At 47.6% G+C, this 24,129-nt stretch overlaps 12 protein-coding genes across 12 annotated transcripts; 7 read left to right on the top strand and 5 right to left on the bottom strand.

Annotated features, from left to right (window-relative positions):
* Positions 1-739: 739 nt before the first annotated feature.
* F4817DRAFT_334025 (uncharacterized protein) lies at positions 740-2,552 on the top strand. The gene is made up of 2 exons (XM_049302840.1): positions 740-1,399; positions 1,466-2,552. Exons 1-2 carry the CDS (start codon positions 1,270-1,272, stop codon positions 2,206-2,208), a joined length of 873 nt encoding a protein of 290 aa, XP_049160201.1. The 5' UTR covers positions 740-1,269; the 3' UTR covers positions 2,209-2,552.
* F4817DRAFT_334024 (kinase-like protein) lies at positions 2,490-4,329 on the bottom strand. The gene has a single exon (XM_049302839.1). The coding sequence runs from the start codon at positions 4,095-4,097 to the stop codon at positions 2,652-2,654; it is 1,446 nt and encodes a 481-aa protein (XP_049160200.1). The 5' UTR covers positions 4,098-4,329; the 3' UTR covers positions 2,490-2,651.
* A 221-nt stretch (positions 4,330-4,550) lies between these two features.
* F4817DRAFT_357968 (DUF185 domain-containing protein) lies at positions 4,551-6,187 on the top strand (the record flags this gene model as incomplete). The annotated part of the gene is made up of 3 exons (XM_049305972.1): positions 4,551-4,730; positions 4,780-5,049; positions 5,108-6,187. The coding sequence occupies 3 exons, from the start codon at positions 4,551-4,553 to the stop codon at positions 6,185-6,187; spliced, it is 1,530 nt and encodes a 509-aa protein (XP_049160199.1).
* Positions 6,188-6,519: 332 nt separating this feature from the next.
* Positions 6,520-8,795, bottom strand: F4817DRAFT_66011 (lung seven transmembrane receptor-domain-containing protein). Its single transcript, XM_049307730.1, has 8 exons — positions 8,585-8,795; positions 8,495-8,528; positions 8,266-8,438; positions 7,897-8,216; positions 7,807-7,847; positions 7,682-7,756; positions 7,377-7,619; positions 6,520-7,324 (listed from the first exon to the last, which is right to left on the bottom strand). Exons 1-8 carry the CDS (start codon positions 8,657-8,659, stop codon positions 6,624-6,626), a joined length of 1,662 nt encoding a protein of 553 aa, XP_049160198.1. The 5' UTR covers positions 8,660-8,795; the 3' UTR covers positions 6,520-6,623.
* Positions 8,796-9,158: 363 nt separating this feature from the next.
* F4817DRAFT_334021 (uncharacterized protein) lies at positions 9,159-11,084 on the top strand. Its single transcript, XM_049302838.1, has one exon. The coding sequence runs from the start codon at positions 9,238-9,240 to the stop codon at positions 10,942-10,944; it is 1,707 nt and encodes a 568-aa protein (XP_049160197.1). The 5' UTR covers positions 9,159-9,237; the 3' UTR covers positions 10,945-11,084.
* Positions 11,085-11,338: 254 nt separating this feature from the next.
* On the top strand, positions 11,339-13,951 carry F4817DRAFT_334018 (uncharacterized protein). The gene is made up of 4 exons (XM_049302837.1): positions 11,339-11,901; positions 11,955-11,982; positions 12,035-12,553; positions 12,623-13,951. Exons 1-4 carry the CDS (start codon positions 11,537-11,539, stop codon positions 13,856-13,858), a joined length of 2,148 nt encoding a protein of 715 aa, XP_049160196.1. The 5' UTR covers positions 11,339-11,536; the 3' UTR covers positions 13,859-13,951.
* On the bottom strand, positions 13,894-16,024 carry F4817DRAFT_65962 (HET-domain-containing protein). The gene has a single exon (XM_049307729.1). The coding sequence runs from the start codon at positions 15,876-15,878 to the stop codon at positions 13,929-13,931; it is 1,950 nt and encodes a 649-aa protein (XP_049160195.1). The 5' UTR covers positions 15,879-16,024; the 3' UTR covers positions 13,894-13,928.
* A 658-nt stretch (positions 16,025-16,682) lies between these two features.
* On the top strand, positions 16,683-17,881 carry F4817DRAFT_334014 (uncharacterized protein). The gene is made up of 2 exons (XM_049302836.1): positions 16,683-16,847; positions 16,960-17,881. The coding sequence occupies exon 2, from the start codon at positions 16,960-16,962 to the stop codon at positions 17,755-17,757; it is 798 nt and encodes a 265-aa protein (XP_049160194.1). The 5' UTR covers positions 16,683-16,847; the 3' UTR covers positions 17,758-17,881.
* Positions 17,882-18,087: 206 nt separating this feature from the next.
* On the top strand, positions 18,088-19,568 carry F4817DRAFT_334013 (chromatin associated protein KTI12). Its single transcript, XM_049302835.1, has 2 exons — positions 18,088-18,170; positions 18,229-19,568. The coding sequence occupies exons 1-2, from the start codon at positions 18,165-18,167 to the stop codon at positions 19,243-19,245; spliced, it is 1,023 nt and encodes a 340-aa protein (XP_049160193.1). The 5' UTR covers positions 18,088-18,164; the 3' UTR covers positions 19,246-19,568.
* A 156-nt stretch (positions 19,569-19,724) lies between these two features.
* Positions 19,725-21,795, top strand: F4817DRAFT_334011 (Endonuclease/exonuclease/phosphatase). The gene is made up of 3 exons (XM_049302834.1): positions 19,725-21,253; positions 21,318-21,380; positions 21,448-21,795. Exon 1 carries the CDS (start codon positions 20,049-20,051, stop codon positions 21,111-21,113), a length of 1,065 nt encoding a protein of 354 aa, XP_049160192.1. The 5' UTR covers positions 19,725-20,048; the 3' UTR covers positions 21,114-21,253; positions 21,318-21,380; positions 21,448-21,795.
* Positions 21,353-22,813, bottom strand: F4817DRAFT_65928 (uncharacterized protein). Its single transcript, XM_049307728.1, has one exon. The coding sequence runs from the start codon at positions 22,645-22,647 to the stop codon at positions 21,592-21,594; it is 1,056 nt and encodes a 351-aa protein (XP_049160191.1). The 5' UTR covers positions 22,648-22,813; the 3' UTR covers positions 21,353-21,591.
* A 108-nt stretch (positions 22,814-22,921) lies between these two features.
* Positions 22,922-24,121, bottom strand: F4817DRAFT_334009 (uncharacterized protein). Its single transcript, XM_049302833.1, has 2 exons — positions 23,649-24,121; positions 22,922-23,588 (listed from the first exon to the last, which is right to left on the bottom strand). The coding sequence occupies exons 1-2, from the start codon at positions 23,968-23,970 to the stop codon at positions 23,086-23,088; spliced, it is 825 nt and encodes a 274-aa protein (XP_049160190.1). The 5' UTR covers positions 23,971-24,121; the 3' UTR covers positions 22,922-23,085.
* Between the last annotated feature and the right edge of the window lie 8 nt (positions 24,122-24,129).

Genomic DNA, 24,129 nt, shown 5'->3' with positions numbered 1-24,129 from the left:
TTAATCTATCCTAGGGCCGTATTTAACCCTTTAATAGATCTCTATGAACTAAAAGCCATGTAGTAGATAAAAAGGTTGATATGTGGTAAAATTCTCGGATGTGAACTAAGCTGAGGTGTAGTCGATGACAGAGAGCCTCGGGTACCTATTTGACTAAGACTGAAAACCGTCCTATTTTTAGGTTTAACAAGCATCTACACAGTACCTATGTACGCGATGTTGGTGTGGATCCACCAAGACAGAGACATATCACCCGATCTTACATATGTAGAGGGGGCACACCTCGGGATGGTGACATATAACAAATATTTAAAGGTGGCTATCAAACCTTGAACTGGTAATTGCTAATTGTAAGGTAGACTCGACATCATGTTTAACAAGTTGTCGGTATGTAATATGTAATATGTAATATGTAGAAGAGAAAAATGATGGCATCGATAGCCAGGGTATATACTTCGTACAGTACTTGATTTGGCTATTGTAATGGAAATCCTTTATGTAGAAGCAGGTTCTGGATGCAGTTCAGGTCCCCCGGGTACTTCTCCTACGCCACTAATACACTATGGATCTCATTGGGCAAGCCAGTCATCGCCCACTGCAGGCCCATGTAGTGTAACCCGATTACCGCACCCACCAATGCCGCCATACCTTTCCTGGCAGAGAGCCCCATGTTATGCTGCGTACCGCTGCTGCCAACACTTCGTGTTCATCGCTCAACCCTGGGCCAATCGAATCGAATCTTCTACACCATTACAGGTAGGCTTAGCGGGAAAATGCAAAGTACGGTACCCGTTAGTGAGCCCATCATCTCGTCTTTTCGTATCCTCTTATCCTTCTTTCATCCCATTCTTTCCCATCCTCTCGCTCTCGATGAACTGACAACCTTTCTCATCGTTCAATCCGTCGTTCGCTTTAATACTGCTACCTAGCTACTAACAACATTCGCTTAGTCTGATAATAATTGCCCCCGCCTAAATACGTTATTGAGGGAATCCGAGTTTGCTGCATTTTGGTTTTTTGTCCTGTTTTCCTCGGCATCCACACCTCGTATCAACAACAACGGGAGGAAAATAGGGGGATCTAGTTAACGAAGCGGGAGCGGGCCAACGAGCAACAACTTTTACGCCCACGATAAATTCTAAAGAAACGAAATAATTACTATTGTTGGATTTCGAGTGTTTATTTATTTGCGGCGTTCTGTTCCCTGCAGCTTCGTCGGAATCAATCGACTATTTAAACGTCTATCGGCATTCCATCATTTGAAACAAGATGAAAGGAGCACAAAGCCTGGGTCAATTTTTGACCATTGCCCTCGCTTTAACCCCTCTAACATCGGCGTGGCCTGAATGGCTTCCGGATGTAGATTCGCTCGTAGTTCGGGCAGACGACGGCACATCGTGTATGTGTTATATTCCGTGGTAAATGGTGATGAGGTTGGAATTGAATTTTACTAACAGCATTGAAGCAGCCGAACCCACACCAACTGCCACTAAAGCTGACGATAAAGATAATTCATCGGACGATTCAAAAACCATAACAAGCGATGTTAAGACGACTACTGCTGCCGACTCCGACGAGCCTCAGACTACAAACCTTAATACGGCCGTAGTAACCACAAAAACTGGAGGTCATGGCAATAGTACTGCTTCCCCCACACACCAAACGTTCGACCCGCAGGATGGAGCTGGTGGTGTCGCTATGATTACGCCGGCCACTACTGCGGGAACAACGCTTTACAGAATCGGAGACCCGACACCAATCACTTGGGTTTGGAACTACACCTCCCTGCAAGGCACACCCACCGCTATTGATGTTCTAGTGTCATGCTCCACGGCCTCCGCCACATGGACCCTGACTCAGAACATGACCTTCGAGCCGACCGCAACCTTCACCTGGGACACCGAGAAATACTCAGAGAGCGCTGTCGCTAGCCCCCTGCTAGTCGCGCAGTACACTCTGCTAATCTACGACTCGGACTCGTCTGCCGATGCGACCGCTGAAGCCGGGTACCTGGCACCATTCGACGGCTTCCAGTTCGGTTTGTACACGTCCCGACCGTACCAGGACCTCGGAGAGTGGAAGTGCGCAACCTGCAGCGGCGCATTAGGAGATCTCGACCGCCAGGCCCTAGGTTTCGCGATAACTATGAGCATCATCACCGTATTTAGTTTCACGTGGTACGTGACAGGATTCGCCGCGATGCTATAGTCATTCCTACTACAACCTATGCGTAGGCGTAGTAGCACATGGGGAGATAGTATATCTCTGACTGCACATATTTCGGAAATAAGGGACAGCATCTTAATGGAGAAGTTCTCGATACGGTAGTTAATCTATCTATCTATCTGGGTTTAAGGATACATCATCATCATCATCATGTAGTGGCGTTTTTGTTGAAATGAATTGCAAGGGCCGAAAGGGGGGGGAACTTCCGGCGTGGATTCGGAAATGGCGAAGATCTATCATTTACATAGAAATCTACGGCATCGGAAGGGTTATTTATATATCGCTATATAGCTCTTAATGATTACACACCTAGTCAGGTTGCTTAATACTTTCTCGTCTCTCAATGACTTCGTAATGTCTACCTAATAAGGTAGTATAGATCTCATTCTCATATATATATATATATTACTTAGTACCTTCGTAATTCATACCATCCGAAGCGAGAACCCACCTCCTCGCTCTTCCTTCTCCCGCGCCGCGAATAGCCCGCTGAAATCCAGCGACCCCAGATCCGCGGCCTTCTGTCCCCTACCCGGCGCATTAGGCGTCGATCTCCTGCGCCTGCGCTCCTGGCCTGCCTTGCTAGGGAACGTCGGGAACATAGCCTCGTGCTTGGGTTTCGGGTCCTGCCTAAAGAACTCGTGGTCTAGCATCTCCTTTGCCGTGGGTCTTCGATCCGGATTCAGCGATAGTAGACTGCTTAACAGCGCACTACCAGCGGCTGTTAGTAGTGGAAACCGGGCGCGGATTATAGGCCCGGTGTTGGCGCCAGAACTCTTGGGTAATCGTAGATGCCGTGCGTTCGGCAGGCGGCGGAAGCCGGGCCAGGACTCATCTGTAGGAATACCGCATAGCTCGAAGATCTTGCCCAGCTCGTCAACCTCGTTCTTGCCCTGCAACAACGGCTCACGCGTCAACAGCTCGCCGAAGATGCACCCGACGCTCCACATATCCACCGCAGCGCCGTACGTCTTCGTGCCGAGCAGCAGCTCGGGGGCGCGATACCAGAGAGTAACGACGAGCTGCGTGAGCTTAGGGGGCGGGGGATCGCCGACGTAGCGGGCCATGCCGAAGTCGGCGATCTTGAGCTGGCCGCGGTTATTAAGCAGCAGATTCGAGGTCTTGAGGTCGCGGTGCAGGATCCAGTGGTCGTGGAGGTAGGCGACGCCGCTGGCGAGCTGGAGCAGCAGGGTCTTGACTTCCGAGGCCAGGAACGGCTCGGGCATGTCGCCCAGCACGGACATGAGGTCGTGCTCGAGGAACTCGAGGACTAGGAAGATGTGCTCGATGCGCGAGGTGTCGTCGCCGACTACGACTTCGCGCAGCGCTACGATGTTTCGGTGCGAGCAGTCTTTTAGGATTTGGATCTCGCGCAGGCCCGTCTCGGGCAGGCCTGATGTGTCGGTCGGGTCGAACTTGAGCCGCTTTAAGGCTACGACTTGGCCTGTTTTGATTTCTTTTGCTCGCGCTACCCAGCCGTATGCTCCCTCTTCGATGTCGTTTAGCTTATCGTAGTTCTCGACGCTTCGTGACTTGCCCCAGCCGCCGGTCTCGAAGCGTAGAAGTTTTGCGCTGCTCCCATTTTCTGTAGTTCCGTCCTTTTCTTGCTCGTCTTGTTCGGGTGTGATTTTCCGCCGTTTGGTAGGTGGTACGGTATCGTCTGGTGGTTCTAGGTGTTGTTGTTGCTGTTGCTCTTGCGCGATTCGTTGTCTGGCTGCAGCTGCTTCTGCCTCTGCTTGGGCGCGACGTTCTGCTTCCGCTTTTTGTGCCTTCTCAGCTTTTAAGCGCTTCTTCTCTTCCTTTTCGCGTTTCTGTTTTGCCTCTAGTGCTGTGTCTTCTTCCGTATCCGCCCAGCGAGATTTACTCGCCATGGTTGTGGTTGTCTCGATGGTAGCTAGCTAGTGTGGTAATTGAAGGGCGGTGCGATGAATTGGTAAGATTACCTAGATGGTTTCGTGCAATCGTTGCGCATGAAGTAGGAAGACGTCAGCGGTAAATTTAGTATTGGTAGACTAGAGAAAAATCCTCGGTATGTGATTCTTAAATAAATTGTTAATTGTTTGTTAGGTAAGATATAATTAATTATTCACGATGGAGGGAAAGTTGGACCTACGTAATTTCGAGGTCCGGAGAATGCTCGGAACTAAATTTTAGAGCTTTTGGAGCTTTAGAGCTATGCTTCAATTTGGAAAGCAACTTAACCTAGAGCTCAGTCTTAAATTATACAAAGCGTCTGTAAGTTTCAATGTTAAAATCACAAACATGGCTTATTAATTTTTAGAATGTCTCATGCATCTTCATGATGTATTAATTCCCGATTCACAATGAGGTCGAACGTGTTAAGAACGGCCCAATGCGGGCTCAGATACTTATCACGACGACCATTATCCCATGGTCCCAAAGTCGCATATCAATGTTATAGAGGCTTCGCAGCAACACCCACAACCAGAGAAGAAAGGCAATGGTCAACACCTCTAGCTAAACAATTGGCCGAGGCCATAAATGTAAGTATGCAAATATATCGTAATAAAATCTCATACTCATAGTATACAGATAACTGGTCCTATTCCTCTGGCTAGCTATATGCGCATGTGTCTTACAGGGGACATTGGTGGATACTACACAGGGGCCATAGAAGCCGGCCGCGATCAATTTGGTCGGAAGGGTGATTTCATAACATCCCCTGAAATATCTCAGATATTCGGCGAACTTATTGGCGTATGGTTCGTAGCCGAATGGATGTCTCAAGGTCGCCCGAAGCAGGGCGTAGAGCTCATCGAGGTTGGTCCGGGCAGGGGAACGTTGATGGATGATATGTTAAGAGTGAGTATCATAATCGATGAGCGAAACTGGTATTTTGATAAAGCTGACTTGTAAATAGACTATAAGAAATTTCAAAGACATGGCTTCTAGTATAGACACCATATATATGGTTGAAGCCAGTAGTGAATTACGCACGGCGCAAAAGAACCTCCTTTGCGGCAAGGATGCTGTGATGACCGAATCTAAAATTGGTTGGCATAGTACGTCCAAATATAATGGCCTACCTATCGTGTGGACAGATTCTATCAAGGCCATCCCGCAGGACTCTAGCAAAACTCCTTTCATAGTGGCCCACGAATTCTTTGACGCTCTGCCAATCCATGCCTTTCAGTTGGTTGACTTACCACCAACCCAGCAACCCACTACGACAGAAAGAAGCAACAAGACCTCAAGTCTAGACTCCGCAGCTACGCCTAATCGCCAATGGCGGGAAATGGTTGTCTCCCCCACGCCAAAAGGGACAACACACGCAGACCTCGGAACCCCCCAAGCCGAACGACACGACCCCGTCCCCGAATTCCAACTAACTCTCAGCCCCTCCGTAACCCGCCACGCGCAATACCTCCCCGAGTCATCCCCGCGCTACCGGGCCCTAAAATCCATCCCAAGCGCTCTCATCGAAGTATGCCCCGACTCCTCCATATACGCCTCCGACTTCGCCACCCGCATCGGCGGCTCCAGCACCTCTCCCAAACCGCGGCCCTCCGGCGCCGCCTTGATCCTCGACTACGGGCCCACCGACACCATCCCCGCGAACTCGTTACGCGGGATCCGACAGCACCGGCGCGTGAGCCCGTTCGCCGCCCCGGGACTGGTAGATCTCAGCGCGGACGTAGACTTCGGCGCGATAGTCGAGGCCGCAACGATTGCTAGCCCGGGCGTTGAGTGCCACGGCCCTGTGGACCAGGCGTATTTCCTTGAGGCCATGGGCGTGCAGCAGCGCGCTGAGATGCTATCGCGGAAGCTGGGGGCGGGGCCTAACGCCGATGAGAAAAGGAAGGAGATCGAGCGTTCGTGGAAGCGGTTGGTTGACCGTGGTCCCAGTGGCATGGGGAAGATTTATAAGGTCTTGGCTATCCTGCCGGAGAACGAGGGTAGGCGGAGGCCTGTTGGGTTTGGAGGGGATGTGAGTCCTTAAGGGGTTTATTCGCAGCTTATGGATGTTGGATGGTTTGTACATATGTAGTAACATAGAACTAGGGCTGATCTGATGTATACTTGCGAACCCCTAATTTGTACAAAATCGAATTCACATGGTCTCTATTTCTACCGTTGTACGCAGCGATGCACTGAGTACCAGTTATAAATACAGAGACACAACCTTGAAAAACGTTCTTTTCGTATCCGTACGACCTATTGCAATACATCGCAAATAAAAACAGGTCCTGAAGCTCTCCTAAAGACCTATTCGTGTGTGGACTTGTTCTTCTCGCCTTGATGAGCTCATGGAACGAACAATCCAGAATCCAACGCCATGCGCAGAGTCTATAATAGTACAGTAACGAGGGTGTGCTAATCCAAGTACAGCCAGTGCCGCCTTCCCCTTGCCGATTTAGCAGTCCTAAGAGGTCCTACTATTTCCTTCCTTTGACTAGATTTGAACCTTCACCACGATCCGTTTCATCTTCATCGTCGTCATCGTCATCGTCATCATCGTCATCACTGAACTTGTCACCGTCCTCTCCGACGGCAAATATCGTCTCGCCGTCGAAAGAATCCCGCGGCGTCTCCGCCTTAGCAGGGGCTTTATTTTGTGCGGGTTGTGGCGTCGTAGAAGTGACGTTTGCTGCCGGTGTCGAACGTGTGTTCGTGATCTTGGAGCCAATGCGGGCTTCCTCGTCTTCATCTGAATCATCCGGAGCGCCCACATCAGCGAACTCGAACCCTCCATCCTCATCCTGAGCGATCTCATCGCTCATAGCGAATCTTCTGTTGTTCGCCGTAGGCCTCCACACATACGCGACCCAGGCTACATCGGCGAAGTAGACCAAGTTGAGCCATCCGTCAAGAATGAACCACCGCGATTTCCAGTGGAAAGGAACATAATCCGGGTCGGAGGCCGAGGCAAATGAGAAGGAATTGAAAAAGAAGAAGCCGAAGATAACAAGAATACTGATTAGGATGCACCACCAGAGCTTCTTGTACATGGCTTCCTTCACGGTCTGTTTGCGTTCGCGCAGATCCTTAAGGGTAGCGTTGAGCGAACTGAGCGTCCACACATAGAAGCCAGTCAAAGTACCCGCCAACGGGAGTACGATGAGAAGAACGAGAGGCCCTGGGAACTTCAGTTAGCATCTATGAGTTCTAGATTGTTAGAGGAATCTTACCAGCCGTATCCGGTGACACTAGAAGACTAGTAACGGCGTAGACCAAGCCAAAAATGAAATGGGCAATGGCCAACCACCGAACATGTACCATCGTCTTGCCCAGGGAAGGCTTCACAACTCCGTAGCCCATACACACGATGAGGAGTAAAAAGAAAGAGAACGAGTTACGGAAAGCGTTCAAGACGGCCACAACAATTAGGAGAACCTTAGCTCCAACATTAGAGCCGTTTCTATTCAAGTAATCTATGCCAAGTTAGTCACACCTAGCCAGCTTAACCCTCTTAGAGGTTCAATAAAGAGCTCACCATAGAAACCCCAAGTCATCAACATCTCAACGACCAGGAAGACGAGAATAGCAGTGATGTAATTTTGAACGGGCACTACGAACATGTTAGCTTTAGAACAAAAGGGGAGGCTTGCGATAACTTACAGATATCGTATCTGTGCTGATAGTATAGGAAACCCCAAAATCTGAACGCCATTAGCGAGGAACTTCGTTTATAATGATTCCGAAACATACACTACGACTACTCCATAGAGGATAGTGATTCCACCGTAGAAGGGAAGCTTGGGGATCTGGGTTGCAGGAAGTTCGCCATAGGCCTCTCGGAACTCTGCGACGCCCATGAACTCCTTCGTATTTCCAAACCCATAGGCGGCAATACAGTAGTAACCCGTCTTCTTGATTTCATATTTGATCGGATGCGAAGAGTTCAAGTGTATAACTTCAGTTGAAATGAAGTTCTCGGATTTCTCAGTCGCATTAGGCGACAAAATCCATTGACCTATCTCCTTGCAAAGGCCTGCCTTAATACTCTCTTCTTCGCAGATTAACACTTTCTAATTTTCTTATCAGCCTTGTTTCTAGCACACGCATGGAGGATCGTACCGGGGACGTATCGTCATCAGGGTTCGAGGGGACGCCGATCAAATCTTGGTCTTTCCATTCAAATATAACCAAACTAACGATAGGGTCGTCATCGCCCTCGACGGTCTGATTCGGGAACGTAGTAAGGATAAACGGTTCTATCGGACCTCCCCAGTCGCTTCTGCTATACATGCCTAGTTCATTATGGTCAATAAGGCTCGGCCGGATAGCTAGTATCAACGGAGCATACCGGCGCATTTTTGGCGATTCTCATCGGTATGGTCCTAACGAAAAAGTATTAGCGATATATTATAAGTAGCAGTGACTAGTCGTATCGTACTATCTGCACTTCCAATGCCTGAGCTGTCCATGAGGACAAGCCCAGAAGAATTAACGGAGATAACCAGCTCTTCATATTTGGCTCGTTGACTAGGGTAGTCGCCGCGCGAGGCAGCCTCGGCGAGAGAATCTGTCGTCGCTATTCCGAAGGCTAAGTGTAACTACGATTAGGTACACAACACACATCAAACACAAACTCGAATCGGAATCGCGGGTCGGACTAGAATAAGTCGAAAGCCCTTTGAAGCATCGGGGAGGAGCTGAAAAGAAAGAGTAGACGTAATTAAAGATATCTCTAGGTTAGCTCCCTAATGTATGTTTGCTTTAGATACGCTAGCTACTACGTTTATTAGAAACATTGAAATGGAACAATTGCGCAGCCTCTCCAGCTAAAGCCAGCTAAATTGTTAGGCGCATACGTGTAAGGCAATTTTTGAAACGGAATACCGGCAAGTTAAAATACCTAGGTGCCCTAGGTAATTACATAAATATATGTAACTAGCCAGGATATAGATAAGATAAGAAATACTTTGACCAGTTAGCTTCAAAGCCGCCAAGTCAATTCTAGTTGTATGCATCACTGGGGAGACTTTCGGTTTGTTTGTTTGTTTTATTTATTTATTTATCTTTGCTGTCGCATTACGAGTGTGAGCCATGGGGAAAGGTACGGATAAGCTATATATCACACACTCCGAGTGGTCATCTTCAGACGCCTACTCGGCAAATACAGGTTCGCGAACCGGTTCTAATGGCGCATCTTTCAAACGATTACCCTTCAACTTTTGCGCCGCCAGTCTTCAGCCTTTCAAGAATCCCGTCTGTACCCCCGATGGAACCATATTCGACGTCGAGATTATCTCAAAATGGCTTAAAAGCCACAATACCAATCCCGTAAACGGCGAACCATTAGCGGCACGCGACCTCATCAAGCTTAACTTCGCGCGCAATGGAGACGTTGACTCTAAGGGTGCAGACGGGAAGGGGGATTTTATCGACCCGGTCACCTTCAAGGTGCTCACCGACAATACCCACGTTGTCGCGATTCGACACGGAACATACGCAAACGTTTTCGCTTGGGAGACGGTTGAGAGGATGAACATCAAAGCGAAGATGTGGCGAGATTTAGTAGACGACGTAGAGTTTAGTCGCTCGGACATTATCACGCTTCAAGATCCTCAGAATGCCGCTAGCAGAGATTTAAGCCAGTTTCAGCACTTGAAAAACGGCGGAGATGCGCTCCTGACCAAGGAGCAGGAAGAGGAGAGAAAAGAAGGCAACGTTAATATCAACGCCTTAGGTAGGGTAGGTGACAAGGTCTTGAGAGCGAAGGAGGCCGTTGAGAAGGCAAGGAAGGAACGTGAAGCTGGGGGCGACATCAACCGCTCCAAAGCAGTGACAAAAGCTTCAGGAAGCAATAATATTCGGCCGTCGATGATACAGGATAAGAAGCAAAACTATAATTCTGCAGCATATACGACGGGCAAAGCCGCAGCTAGTTTCACAAGTACAGGATTGACACCCGAAACCAGTGGCGAACGGGCCACGCTAACGGATGAGGAGTACATGTTGAAACCGAAGAGGGTGAAGATAAAGGGCTACGCACGAATTGAGACGAATCTAGGCGATTTAAACATCGAGCTACAAACTGAATATGCCCCAAAGGCAGTGTGGAATTTTATTCGATTGTCGCAAAAAGGATATTACAGAGGCGTCTCCTTCCACCGAAACATTAAAAACTTCATGATTCAAGGAGGTGATCCGTCAGGTACCGGGCGAGGAGGTACTAGCATATGGGGCAAGAATTTCCAGGACGAATTCGAGGGTCCGTTAACGCACGATTCTCGAGGCGTTCTTAGCATGGCTAATAAAGGGAAAAACACAAACTCGAGCCAGTTCTTCATCATATACCGCCCAGTCAAGCATCTGGATAGAAAACACACCATCTTCGGAAAGGTTGTAGGCGGCTTGGATATCCTGAGCAAGATGGAGGCGGTACCTACAGATGGTTCGGATCGCCCCCTAAATAAGATCTTTATCAAAGACGTCGTCGTCTATCTCGACCCGTTCGACGAGTTCCTAAGGCAGAAATCCGAGCGCGACAAACTCGCGGAGACTCAGGCGGAGATTGAGCGGACAGGAGGTACCGAAGACGACCAGCTGACGTGGACGGGAAAGCGGGTTAGACGGGATGGAACGGTCGAGCAGGGCGGGGGCGGCGGAAACGTGGGTAAGTATCTTCAGGCCGCGATAAAGCAACAGGGCAACGAAGACGAGATTATCGAGGAGGATGTCGATACGTGGGAGGAGCCGGTGAAGAAAAAGGCTAAGGTTGGTGGGTTTGGAAATTTTGATAATTGGTAAAGGGATTGCATTGCGTGGCGTTGGGTGATACCCGGAGTCTGTAGAATACTATCGAGGTCGGACTCTAAACAATTTTCATGAGTTTATGTGGTTGTTGTATAGCCATTGTGAAGAGTAATTATAGTACATCATAACATTGTTGTCTCTTTCTAAGATTTGTGGTTAACTACATGATTTGAAAAGACTGGTCATATGAAGGCTCGGATTTTTATATAGCATCTGTTTAAAATGGACTGAGGTGTAAGTAAATAATTTTGTGTTTATTATTCTCGAGTCCTGAGGTTTCAAGTCTTAGGTAGCTAAGGTGTAAGCTCTTCACGGTGATGATAGATAAAGAAACATTAGTAAAAGCAATGTTAGTTCGTCTATAAACTACAATGACTTCAATTTTAGACGAGAAACTCCTGCTAAGATAGCACATTTTTAGTTCCTGGATCTTGGGCAAATTTCACATGGTCCATAAATACAAAAGTGGTGGACTATTCGGAGAGAAGAAATGTCCGAGCTTACAACCTCCAAAAAGAAGATAATGACACAGTCCTAGGCAACAGTTTCAGTTTCATCGCGGCCCCCTTTTACAATAATCCACGGCATGTCAACAGAAAAGCAGACTGCCCCATCTAGGCCGCCGCGGGTGCTCTCGTGTGTGTTGTGCCAGCAGCGCAAAGTCAAGTGCGACAAGATATTTCCCTGTGCGAACTGTGTACGGCTCCGCGCTCAATGCGTACCGGCTACGCTTGCGCCGCCTCGTCGCCGCCGGCGTTTTCCTAAGCGAGAACTTCTGGATCGCCTCCACCATTATGAGAATCTACTCCGGGAGAATAGCATACCGTTTGAGTCACTATATGGTGAGGAGAGTAAAGCCTCCAGTCCTCAGACTCCGCAAGATGCGTCTTCAAAAGGATCAGCGTCGAGAGATGACGCGGTAGTCAAGCCGAAATTGGCATATAGACCTAAGTACCTATGTTCTCCCAATACTTACGCTGGGGAGGTTATTAATTTCATCGCAGAGATATCTGGAGGGCTATGAGCCGGAAGGTATGATTCAAGTTCACCAGTAGGTAAATTTCTGCTAATAATCGAAAGAAAGACCTCAGATTCCGAAGATGATGATATCGATGAGAGCGATGACAGTGACAGCGATTCTCCCTTCAAAAAGGATGCTCTACGTCAGCCCATGATCACTAAAGTATGGGATCGTATATATGAGAGCCAAGATAACAGCCACCTTCTATTTGCCGCACCTCAAACAAGTGATGATATTTCTACTATACACCCGGAACATATACAAATCTTCAGGCTCTGGCAGATATACCTGGAAAACGTCGACCCCTTATTGAAGATCACGCACACGCCTACTTTGCAGGCGCGCATTATCGACGCCACAAGTCATATCGGTACTATTGATCCTACAATGGAAGCTCTCATCTTCAGTATTTATTGCGTATCCATATTTAGTCTCACCAACGATGAGTGTCTTACCTTCTTTATGGCGCCGAGGGATGATCTTCTGGTGCGGTATCAGTTGGGATGCCGGCAAGCTCTGCAGAACTGTAGGTTTTTACAGACTACTGACCGAGATTGCTTAACAGCATTATATCTCTATCTGGTATGCCCTCCCTTCTAATCCAGGTCCACGATATCTTTATCATCTAGTATCATCCCTAATGCTTTCTAGATCTCGGTAAGACCTAAAGTAGATCCCCGATCTCTATCCTCGATGCTCAGCATCGCTGTCCGTATAGCGCGTGGTATGGGGATTCACGACGAAACCACCTGTGCTAAGTTCACGGCTCTAGAAGCTGAGATGCGCCGAAGACTATGGTGGTCGTTAATAATTTTCGACAATCGGATCAGCGAGCTTTGCGACTACAAGACTGCGTCACTGGCTCCTACTTGGGACTGTAAGACTCCCCTGAACGTGTATGACTCTGAGATCCGGCTGGAGATGAAGACCCCCTTGGCGATCCACGAGACACCCACCGAGGCCATTTTCGCCGTCGTGCGCAGCGAGCTAGCCGATTTCGTCCGGCATAGTTCCTTTCACCTTATGTTTACCAATCCGTCTCTGAGTACTATTGCCAAGAGTATGCGGCAAGGCTCCGCCTCGGAAGGCGATGAGCTGGATGCTTTGGAAAAAACGATAGAAGACAAGTACCTTGCCTTCTGCGATCTGGATAACCCGCTTCACTTTATGACGGTCTGGACCGCGCGAGGCTACCTTGCAAAAATCCGTATCTTGGACTATTACTCGAAACACCTGACGTCGACAGCGCAGCTGACAGAGCTACAACGCAACACTACCATATCCTCGGCCCTGAGGATGCTCGAGTGTGACACGAATCTCACTACTTCACCTCTAGTTAAGGGGTACCGTTGGCTAATTAGCTACCACTTCCCACTGCCAGCTTATATCCACCTTCTTCAATGTCTAAAGAAGCGGCCCAATGACGACAAGGCCGAAAAGGCTTGGGAAGTAATGAGCGACAATTACAAAGCTCGATTTATGAGTGCGGAGGTCAACGAGGCCTTTTCCCAGGTTTTCTTCCCAATTGTTCTTCGGGCCTGGGAGGCGCTGGAAGCACTATCGAGACAAGAGGGCAAACCCCTAGTTCCGCCATTGATCGTATCAGATATTCGAGACAGAATACTGCGGATGAAGTTAAATCACCCCCAAGACAGCGAGTTGGAACAATTGGGTGGAGTTACAGGTGCCAACAACGTCGACTTATTTCAAATGTCCGCACCCATGAACTTTAGTAGTGGTTATGACCCGTCATACAACACGAGAGAACAGGATTTCTCCACGAGCGCGGGACTCTGGGACAGCTCTAACGTACCAGCCCAGGCTACGATGGACGTCATGAATTTTGACGATATCGATTGGACGAATATAGGCTGGAATCCTATGTGATTATGTGGCTCTGAAAAGTGATGGTGTTGTTTAGAGTGACGGTGTAGATTAATTGTAAAATAGCAAGAATCTACACTAGATCAATACATTTCAAATCCACTCCGCGTTCCCTGAATATATCTGGTTCTACATTAATATCTGCCCAGGGATCGTCTTGTAGTTCTTTGCGAAAGTCTTTGAGATCTACAGGCAGTGATTTCAAACGCGGGTCCTCGTAGAATATCTCGCCCGAAGAAATATCTCTAAAAGCCGGGGCGTCGCACTCAAATCTTTTGTCATAGGATTGGATTGCCCGAATATTGACGGGGAGAGGCCCAAGAAGAGCTTCGTCATACGTTAATCCAAGCACAAGACATTTACCAATTACCTGGAATTTGTTATTGCCTTGTGGGCGTAGCAATAACGGATCCGAGCAACCAAGTAGGGTATAAACCTCATCACCAGGCTGTGCTGGTGCCAAAGAAATCCCTATATAACCGCCTGTGCACTGAATGCATTGGTACCCCCCCATATAATAAGCACTATTAACGAATTTGTTAACACCCAAGGACCGCACGAAGTCTTTATTGTTGACACCGTTGATGTCACAATTAGACATGATGAACTCCACGCATTGTTTCGCTTCTTCGAAATCCGGGTAATCAGAATCAGGTGGATCAAAGTCATTAGCGAATCTATCGCAAAGGAGTAGCCTGGTGTAGTCTTCAGTTGTGTGCTGCTCCTCTGAATCTACTTTGAACAGCCAGGTTCGTATTTGCTCGAGCATGGTGTTATTGTAGCGTGACATTTGCGGCGACTGATGATATTTTGAGACAGCACATTTGTATACGCCCATAGCTCTCAGTACGACAGGCTGCGGGAATTCATACCAGGCTGTAAACGGTGAATAATATAAGCGTGACTTGAGTGCATTGAATCTGGCGTCCGATTTCGACCAGTCGGGAACCCAGCTCGGGCATGTATCACCCTGAAGCTGACACTGACGTAGTATATTTAAGGAATCGTAGTATTTAATCCAGTTTATTATGACAGTTGTGTAAAGTTTATCATAAGGTTGAGTGTAGTCCGGCGATGGGATCAATGCCTTGTCCTCGTCGTTTAACAAAGCCAAGACCGCATAGAGCCGGTCTCGTGGGTCCAGGCACCGTGTATAGTTAAAATCATAGTCTGAGCCTATTAAGTTGTTTGTTTTTCTCTGAAACATAAATCCTCGAAGTGAATTTATTTGAGTCTTACATTGATCAGTGAAGTCCGTCGCCGGGGTGGGTTTTAAGTAGATACATGCTAAACCTCGTCGAAAACTTGACCACTTGACTTGATAGAGGCCGCACATAATAACGGCTTCCGGACCAGCTAAATGAATTTCTTGTCTGATCCACAGTCTTTCAAACCACTGTCGGGACAGTAGATAGTAAATCGAGTAAACATCTCGGCCTTGGAAAGGAAGCCCAATGTCGCCGTCGCTGATGCCAGGATCAATGCAACCCACCGCTGGTCTCAAACTCCACCGAATAAAATCGACTTCAACTTGAGACCCAAGATAGTCCATGAGATACATAGCATTATTGCTATCATTTTCTTCCGGCCCAAGCCAAGCAATCACCCGACGAGCAAGCCGGAAAATCTCCCCCATCGTTGCGACTTGAGGGCTTTTTTCGACTTCATCCGTTTGGTTAATACAGAGTGCATCGATCCACATAACTCGGGGCGCCTCATCATAACGCAAATGCCTTAGGGCAACGTCTAAATTCCGCGTGACCTGAATTTTCTCGAATTTCATTTGAACGGTATCCCGTAATCTATTGGTTGTAGCGGTATCAACCCTACTAACGTAGATTGGCATACGGCCTTTTTTCGAACCCCATACATATGAGAGAGCCTCATACGGCAATGTGTCATTAGGAAACGGTGAGGTGTGGAATGAAATGACAATGTTATCTTTGATGAACTTTGCCGGATGAATGATTGCCAGTCTGATATAGTGTTGCCCTGGAAGGGGATCGTAACGGTAGCGCCCCATGATGAAAGGCTGCTTATGCTACGAATGAAAATATTGATGCTTGTATGTTTGTAGTGTATAGCCTAGGCGAATATATGGAAAGAGGAGATGTAGACGAGGTAGTTTTGAGATAAGTGCGGAGACAGGACGGATAGAAATTCATCTTCAGTGAGGAGGCCTTGCGACGTTTTGCCCAGAGGTCACTGCCACCGAATACCGCCACTATGCACTACCACCTAAGCCTGAATAACTTCTGAATTAAGCCCTCCATTAGGTATCATATGACCTACCATACAGCCTCGTAGAGCTTAATTCAACTTAACCAATGATAGAAACTGCATGATAGGGATATTTCATTTAATTTGTTACGAGATATATGATTTAGGAAGTTTATAACACCAAAAAAACAAGAGAATCCGCAACACTCTTAGAACAGCGAGTCTAGCAATAGCCTTTGGGTACCTACTAAGCGCAGTCTTTTCATTTGGTCAGCAGCCAGGTGAGAATGAGGTTATACAGCCCCACCTTTATATATGATTGGGGCCACATGATTGGCTGCTAGTGAGGGATTCTCGATAGGAAATGTCGTGTAACCCTCAAAATGTGATTAATTCTAGTATATAATACCTAGGTACCTTACATAGTACGTAGGCAGATTTGGGGGTTACCGAACGCATAGGACTTCTACTTCCCTTCTAGGTAATACCGCAGGTATTCGTTGTCGTCAGCGATTTCCACAAGAAGACCCATTTAGTTTCAGGCTGCCAAGGGCTGAGCATACGCTAGCATAAGCTTGGCAAAGCTTGGTGAGGCTTAGTCACTTAGTTTTATTGTACGACCCAATGGAAATTGTATCTGAGACCAAGGATCTATTTCGTTCTCGCTTTCGTCAAAACCAAACCGAGATGGGGTATATTCAATGCGAGTCCTCACGAACTGGGTCTTCAGCTGAGTCCGTTCGATGAAGCTATATAAACAAAGAATAGATAGGTAAGTTCTGCTTAAAAAATCAGCATCTCAACTCACAACAATCCTCGTGCTTCACCTGCAATTTATTCCTATACTTATTCGTATAACTACTCTTCCTCACTACCTACTCAAGATGGCCCTAACTGAGCGAGATAACATCTCCATCGCGGAAATTGTTGTCTATGTACCTGCACTATTCATTGCAATATGGCTGTCTATACGCCACGGTTTTGGTCGTAACTCGGGATGGCTCTATTTGATTATCTTCTCATTAGCTCGCATCATCGGAGCAGCAATGCAACTGGCCACTATACCGGATCCTACCAACCTTAGTCTTCGCGTCGGAGCGGCAACTTTACAAAACATTGGCCTATCGCCTCTAATTATGGTCCAACTGGCCCTAATTGGACGGGCTGCTGGAAGTATCCAAAAGTCGACAACATGTTTCGTGACCGAGAAACGAGTCCGCCTCATCCACCTTCTTGTGCTTGTGGGCTTGATCCTAGGCGCAGTCGGCGGCAGCCAATCCGGACAGAGCCTTGCCGACACAGGAAAATACACTGTCTCGAGTCTCTCGCAGGCCGGTACGGGCCTGATGATCGCCGCATACGTCTTGCTGGCCTTTTCGACTGCTCTCGTCGCAATGCAGATGTCACATATGGAACTGGGAGAGAAGCGATTGGTTTTGGCCGTAGGCGTCTCTCTCCCCTTCATCCTCGTTCGACTAGCCTACTCGGCAGAATCTCTGTATGGACACAATCCGGCCTTTAACCAAGTGACGGGCGACGTCAACATTCAGCTTGGAATGTCCGTCATCATGGAGATGATCGTCGTCGCCATTGTCGAGAGCATTGGAATGACTTTGAATAAGACCACAAAAATTGCAGCTCAGCAGACGGAAGCCGATTACGAAATGGTACCACACAAATAAATTCCGGCTCCGGCATCATTTTGAAAGTATGTATAAAAATACAATAGTTATATATATAGACATAGACATGATTCCATAGTATTTTATTCGGACATATCAATATAATGATGATAATGAGGAAGAACATTGGGTATACAAATGTGCTGTACTTCGTACCATTCAAACTTAAAATGAGCTTTAGTGAGATCCCGGTCCCCTAATTACAAGGATTTCCGCCGTCTCGGGGCTTGCCAAGGCCCTGAGCCGTCACGCTAGTGTACCTCTGTAGTACTCGAAGAGGGGCAACTAAAAGCAATAAGACGGGCAGCCGCGGGGTACTTCACAACGTCAGAAATTTTACTAATCTCTAAGTCAAGCTTTATCCTTAAATTACTTCTCGGAGTTTTGTTCTTCATTAACTAGAAAAGATGCCGGTAAGGACTTGGGAAACGACACTAAGGGGACAGAATAATATTAATAAAATGCGACTAGTTAATCATAGTCACCGGTCTTCCTACGTCCGGTAAAACCACGCGCGCAAAACAGCTGCACAGCTACCTCTCCGAGCGCATAAGGGACTCATCTGCACCCGCTGCGGCTAAATATCGACTGCACTTAATCTCAGATCAGACACTATCCATTTCGCGCTCTGTGTACGATCTATCAGCAACGCCGGCGCATACAAGATCCGCCAATGCGTCTGAGAAGGATGCCCGCGCCGCTATCTACGGTGCCACGAAGCGCGCGCTAAGCGATCGCGACATCGTCATTCTCGACGGACTCAACTACATAAAGGGCTGGCGATATCAACTATTCTGCGAGGCCAAGGCTGTGCGCACACCTAGCTGCGTCCTACAAATTGGCTGTACGAGGGAGAAGGCTAAGGAGGTCAACGAGGAAAGATTGCGACGGCGGAACGAAGATGTTGACGGTGCGAAGGATAAAGAGGAGAAGGGTAGCGAAGAGCAAGAAGAAGAAGAGGGCCCTTACGAGCCGGAAAATTGGGATAACCTTGTGTTCCGTTATGAGGAACCGAATCCTATGACGAGGTGGGACAGCCCGTTATTCACGCTTATCTGGGAAGACGGCGAGGAGCAGACGAAGCAGGTTTTTGATAACTTGTGGGATGCTATTGCAGGAGAAGCGCGGAAACTGGTACGGCCTAACCAGGCAACTGTGCAGCGGACCAGGGAGACGGGCGGAGATTACTTATACGTTCTCGACCGAGAGACGCAAGAAATAGTCAAGAGAATACTAGACCAGCAAAGTGAAGATGGTGGGGACGAGATAAAGATTCCCCGGAGTAGCGGCAACGATGGCGAGGAGTTAGTCGTGGAATTGCCAGCTGGGAAGAAAGTAGGCCTGCCTCAGTTGCAGCGGTTACGAAGGGCGTACATGGGCTTGCATAGAGGCGGTATTGGCCTCGAGGGAGTTGGAAATTTGGGGCCGGAGAGGATACGAGAGACCTTTGTGAGATATCTCAACGATGCTTTTGAAAAGGATGGTTGATATATCTCCTGCCAACGCCTGTTTCCTCTATATATTGATACCCCTGATGTTATTTATAGCCCTAAACATAATATCTAAAAAGCTTGGATATTTAAACTAACAAAATTGTGGTGATGAAAATTGAGGTTGAAGAGCCTGGGTGTTTATATTCCTAGTATAGCGCAGTTAACCTACCTCGTGGGTTATTGATGAGCTTGAAAAGTCAAAGACTATGTCATGATCGATACTAGAATAGTTCGCCTAGTTAACGTAAATCATAAGTCAGCGGTCCACACAAGTCAACGGTACAGTGAAAATACATACAAATTACGTTTGTGCGTAACCGTGCACTTTACTCAAAAGAAATCATATTAAGATTCGGTTTTTAAATTTAAATATTTATTTAACTTTTAATAATAATAGTATTTTTCTTAATTTTTATATTATTTGTTTTAATTAAATAAAAATAAAAAACATAAAAATAAATCCGAAAATATTAATATTTTTTATAACTTTTATTATTATAACTTATAATTTTTTTTTCCATTTTTTTATAAATTAATTATATAGTTAAATATAACGTATTAAAATATGGGAACCTTTAATTAAAGATTCGTAAAGTTATGAATTTATAAAAATGTTGATTTTTGGTTATATTTCGGTTGGACCGTTGACTTGTGTGGACCGCTGACTTTGATTTACGTTATTGTGATATATTGCAGCGTAATCCCTATATTTACTTGCATTGTAAGCTCGATCTCGCTGCTTTGAAGCCATCAATACCTGTATGTCAGACATGAAGGTGTTCCTTCATCCAGTGCATAATGAAGATCGCTAGAAGTGCAAAGGATATATATCGTCCGCGGGCTCGGATCATGGATGAACTAATCAAGAAAGCAATTAAAGAACTTGAGGCTACGAGGAAGCCCCTCAACGCCGTTTCGTGGAAACCCGATCAGCCGCATGCACAGCCCTTTTTCACATACGACCGCTCTAAACAAGGATGGGCACCGGCGGAGCCCAAGCCGCTGCAGAAAGGGGGCAGTGGAAATGGAATTAATCGGCTGAGGCTGTACAGCTGGAATATCGATTTCATGCTACCGTTTGCGAAACCGAGGATGGATGCCGCGCTAGACCATCTCAACGGTCTAACGAGCAAATTACCATCCACGACGGCCGCGGTTATCTTCTTACAAGAGTGTATCGAAGAAGACCTCGAGACAATCGGCGAAAAGAAATGGGTGAGGGATAAATTCAACGTGACAGACATCGACGGCAGCAACTGGCAAGCCTACTACGGCACCACCACGCTGTTGGATCGGCGACTAGATATCACGTCCTGCTTCCGGGTGCACTATGCGAAAACGGAAATGGACCGTGACGCCCTAATCGTAGAAACATCGTTAAACGCGCCCAGCGGCACGCCCAAGACCCTCCGGCTATGCAACTCGCACCTCGAATCGCTAGCCGTAAAGCCGCCGCTGCGCCCGGCGCAAGTACGAGTCCTAGCGACGCACATGCGCGCGCCGGACGTACACGGCGCGCTCGCAGCGGGGGACTTCAACGCGATACAGCCGTTCGACCGGACGCTGCACGAGTACAACGAGCTCAAAGACGCGTATCTTGAGCTGGGGGGCCGCGAGGATAGCGACGCGGGGTATACGTGGGGACAGCAGGCGGCGACGAGGACGCGGGAGCGGTTCGGGTGCTCGCGCATGGATAAGGTGTTTTTTACGGGGGGGCTGAAGGTGCACGGGTTTGAGAGGTTTGGCGCGGATGTTCAGGTGAGTGGTCAGAGGGAGCGGAGGGAGATTGCGAAGTTGGGGTTTGAGAGGCCGTGGATTACGGATCATTTGGGTGTTGTGGCGGAGTTTGAGGTTGTGGATTGAAAGTGAATATAGGGTGGTTTGAGGGGTTGAAACTTGAAAGTAAGTGGGTATAGGAAATAACTACTCTGTTGACATTGGGATATCTTCCTGTCCTTATAGGAGAATATGGGAACTTGGAAGAATCTCCTCACTTTGTAGTGGTAAGCGGTTCACTCTTGCTCTATGCCTTTTATATGAGAAATAAGGGCTGAGTTATTCGCCCAGTCTTAGGATTTCATCGGATAACTACTTAGTCTTCATAAGGAAGAACTTATAACTACATTTCTTGTAAGAATTTATCATATACTACATCTACTGAATAGAGCCTTAACATAATAACTGATGAGTTTATAAGCGGCCTTACAAATATTGGGTATCTAAGCGCCTTATGTGCTACTTCTGCCTTGAACGAAGTCTATCTCTAGGCCTTGAACCTATAATAGACTAATAGGCATGTCTCATTCGTATCCAGGTTCCTATTCCGATGCGAACCTCACATTCATTGTAGCTTAGACCGGGTATCTGACCACAACTTATCCACGATCTGGAACACTGCCGTAACATCGCGCATGACGGCACTATCGACCTGTCCACCGAGTCGCTGCTGTATCTTATCCGGATGCCACCGGACGCGTTCCTCTTTCAGTTTTGCCAGAAACTCCGTTTCGCCAACGTCCTCAGGTTCAATACCCATAACAAAAAAGTCCCTTACAGTATCCGCACTCACGTCCTCGCGCCGTCCACTCCGCACCGGCCACGCCATATGCCCCGGCGTCCCATCCCACTCCTTCCACGCCTGTGCATACTCCTCCCAGCGCTCTTTCCAGCCCTTTCTCCTACGCCTCTCCTCGCCCCTACGCAAGCTCCGCTCCATCTCGCGCGTAAGCCTCCTAGCCTCATCCTCTTCCCGATCTCGCTGTTTCCGGCGCTCCTCGCGGCGCGCCCGTTCCTCCAGCAGGCCCTGGTGCGTCTTCTCCCACATCTTCTGCCGCACGTACGTCGCGTACTCGTCGTCGTCCATGCGCTCTAGTTCCCCGTCTGGGCCGGACCGTGCCTGGGGGTAGATGTGGATCGGTTGTCCGTATACGCCCTCCCAGTACGCTGCGCCTTCGTCGTCTGCCATTGCGTCGAAGAGAGATTCTCGGAACGCGGCTTCGGAGCCGAGAGGGGGTGGCTCGAAGGGATTGGGAGGCGTGGGTGAGCGTGAGCGTCGCCGCTTGTGTTTATGGTGATGGTGACGATGTCTGTGTCTGTGACGATGACGGTGTGGTTCGGCTTCGTCTTCACGTTCGTAGTCGTCATCGCGGTCGCGGTCTCGGGAGGAGTGCCGATGGTGCCGCGAGCGCTTCGATTTAAAGCGGAATCTGCTTGTCTTCTTGTCCCTCAGCTCCGTAGCTTCCAGTTCTTCCTGCTCTAGATTCGGCTGCGGCTCCGGAGGTGGGGCCTCGGCCGGAGGTGTATTGTCATTTTCTATCTTGGGTGAAGCTGAACGACGATCTGGGTTTATTGAGGATAGTATATGTCGCCTCTTCGGCGACGATGCCTCCGTGGTCATCTTATAGACATAGCGCGCAGTTGTCCTCTTCAATATAGGAAAGCTCCGAAATATTGGGCTAGGTATGATGAAGAGGGTGTAGGTATGATGAAAGTGGCTAGGTTTAGAGAACGTAGGCACATGTACATAAACGGTCTATCAGATTTAAGCTTAACCTTATCTTATCGGATATTTTTAAAGCTTGAAAGCGACGAATTGCCCCACATAGCCTCAACTTGATTAAAACATTGAACTAAACCGATTTCTATTAAAGTCCTATAAGCAAGATTTTAATGCCAATATTTAATTATGTGAACAATAACATGGTAATAAACTTCATATTATGTAGACTCACGGTATGAATCCGATGAGTCTATAGTAGCATGTCTTCTATAGCAGTATATTGATCCGCCACCTCGTACTTGGGTATCATAATCTGTCTTACTACTACTCCTATCTTTATTCAAAGAATCCACCTTCGCTTTCATTATCGCTCAAATCTAGAGCTTTAGCGATTTTACGTCTCTCAGCCCTGTTCTTGGGTATTTGGGCACCCATAGGACCAGGTGCATCTGAGCTCTTTGTCCTAGAACGATTGGTTTTTGCTGGGGCGGAGTCCTTCAAAGATTCATTGGGTGCTTTGCCTTTCGAATCTGTGTCTAGTTTGCGTTCCCTGATTTCGATTAATGCTGGGGTCCCTATCTCTGCTGCCTTTTCTATAACCTCCCATAGCGGTGGTCGTTCGCTACGTAGAGCCTGTGCTGCCGTACTTGCATCCTCTGCCTTCTCTCCGACTGGGTATAGACTAATATAACGCTCTCTGTAAGGGAAAAATCGGGTGTAGATACTGTCGACTTCTGCCTTATGAAGGTCTGCTTTGAGCTTCTCAATCTCTTTGGGATCTTCGGCCGTCGTTAGTTGAGTTTTGATTCGTTTTGCGAGCCGGTCTGCCTTCTTCCTCTCTATTGTGTAATGTCAGAATGCTGTTAACTAATTCCCATGGTATAGAAAAGTAGCCCTACCAAAGAAGCGAACCATGTGATATTTTGTAATCATCGTCTTCCTCTTTTTTTCATCCACAGCCTCAGCGATTTTCTGGTGGTGATGGGCAAGTTCCCTCTCCAAATCATTCTTCACGTTTGCAGGCATATTCTGGCCCATCTTGAAGCGTCTCTCGATCGTTCGCACTCGTTTCTTAAGCCAATTTATGTTATCTGGCTTTGTCTTGTTCTTTTTCGGCTTCTTATTATTGAACTTCTTCGGCGCATGGCTTCCTGGAATGCGCTCGTGAGGGCCATCTTGCGAGTCGGCCTTGAACTCAGAAAATTTCCTCTTGGAGCTCATCGTGTGTGCATGTATCGTATTATTTCTAACGGTTATCGTTAAATCAACTGGGAATGGGGTCAAGAGAGCATTGCTGTTGAGGAATTGAATTGACCGAAAATAACTTTCGAAGTTTATCGTTTAGATTTAAGATAAGATACGTATCTAAAAGTACTTAGG

This window comes from Daldinia loculata (genome assembly GCF_022478755.1).
Source record: "Daldinia loculata strain CBS 113971 unplaced genomic scaffold F4817scaffold_17, whole genome shotgun sequence".
Classification (NCBI taxonomy): Eukaryota; Fungi; Ascomycota; class Sordariomycetes; order Xylariales; family Hypoxylaceae; genus Daldinia; species Daldinia loculata.
Note: the sequence above shows the minus strand (reverse complement) of the source record. Positions and strands in the feature narration are given on the sequence as shown.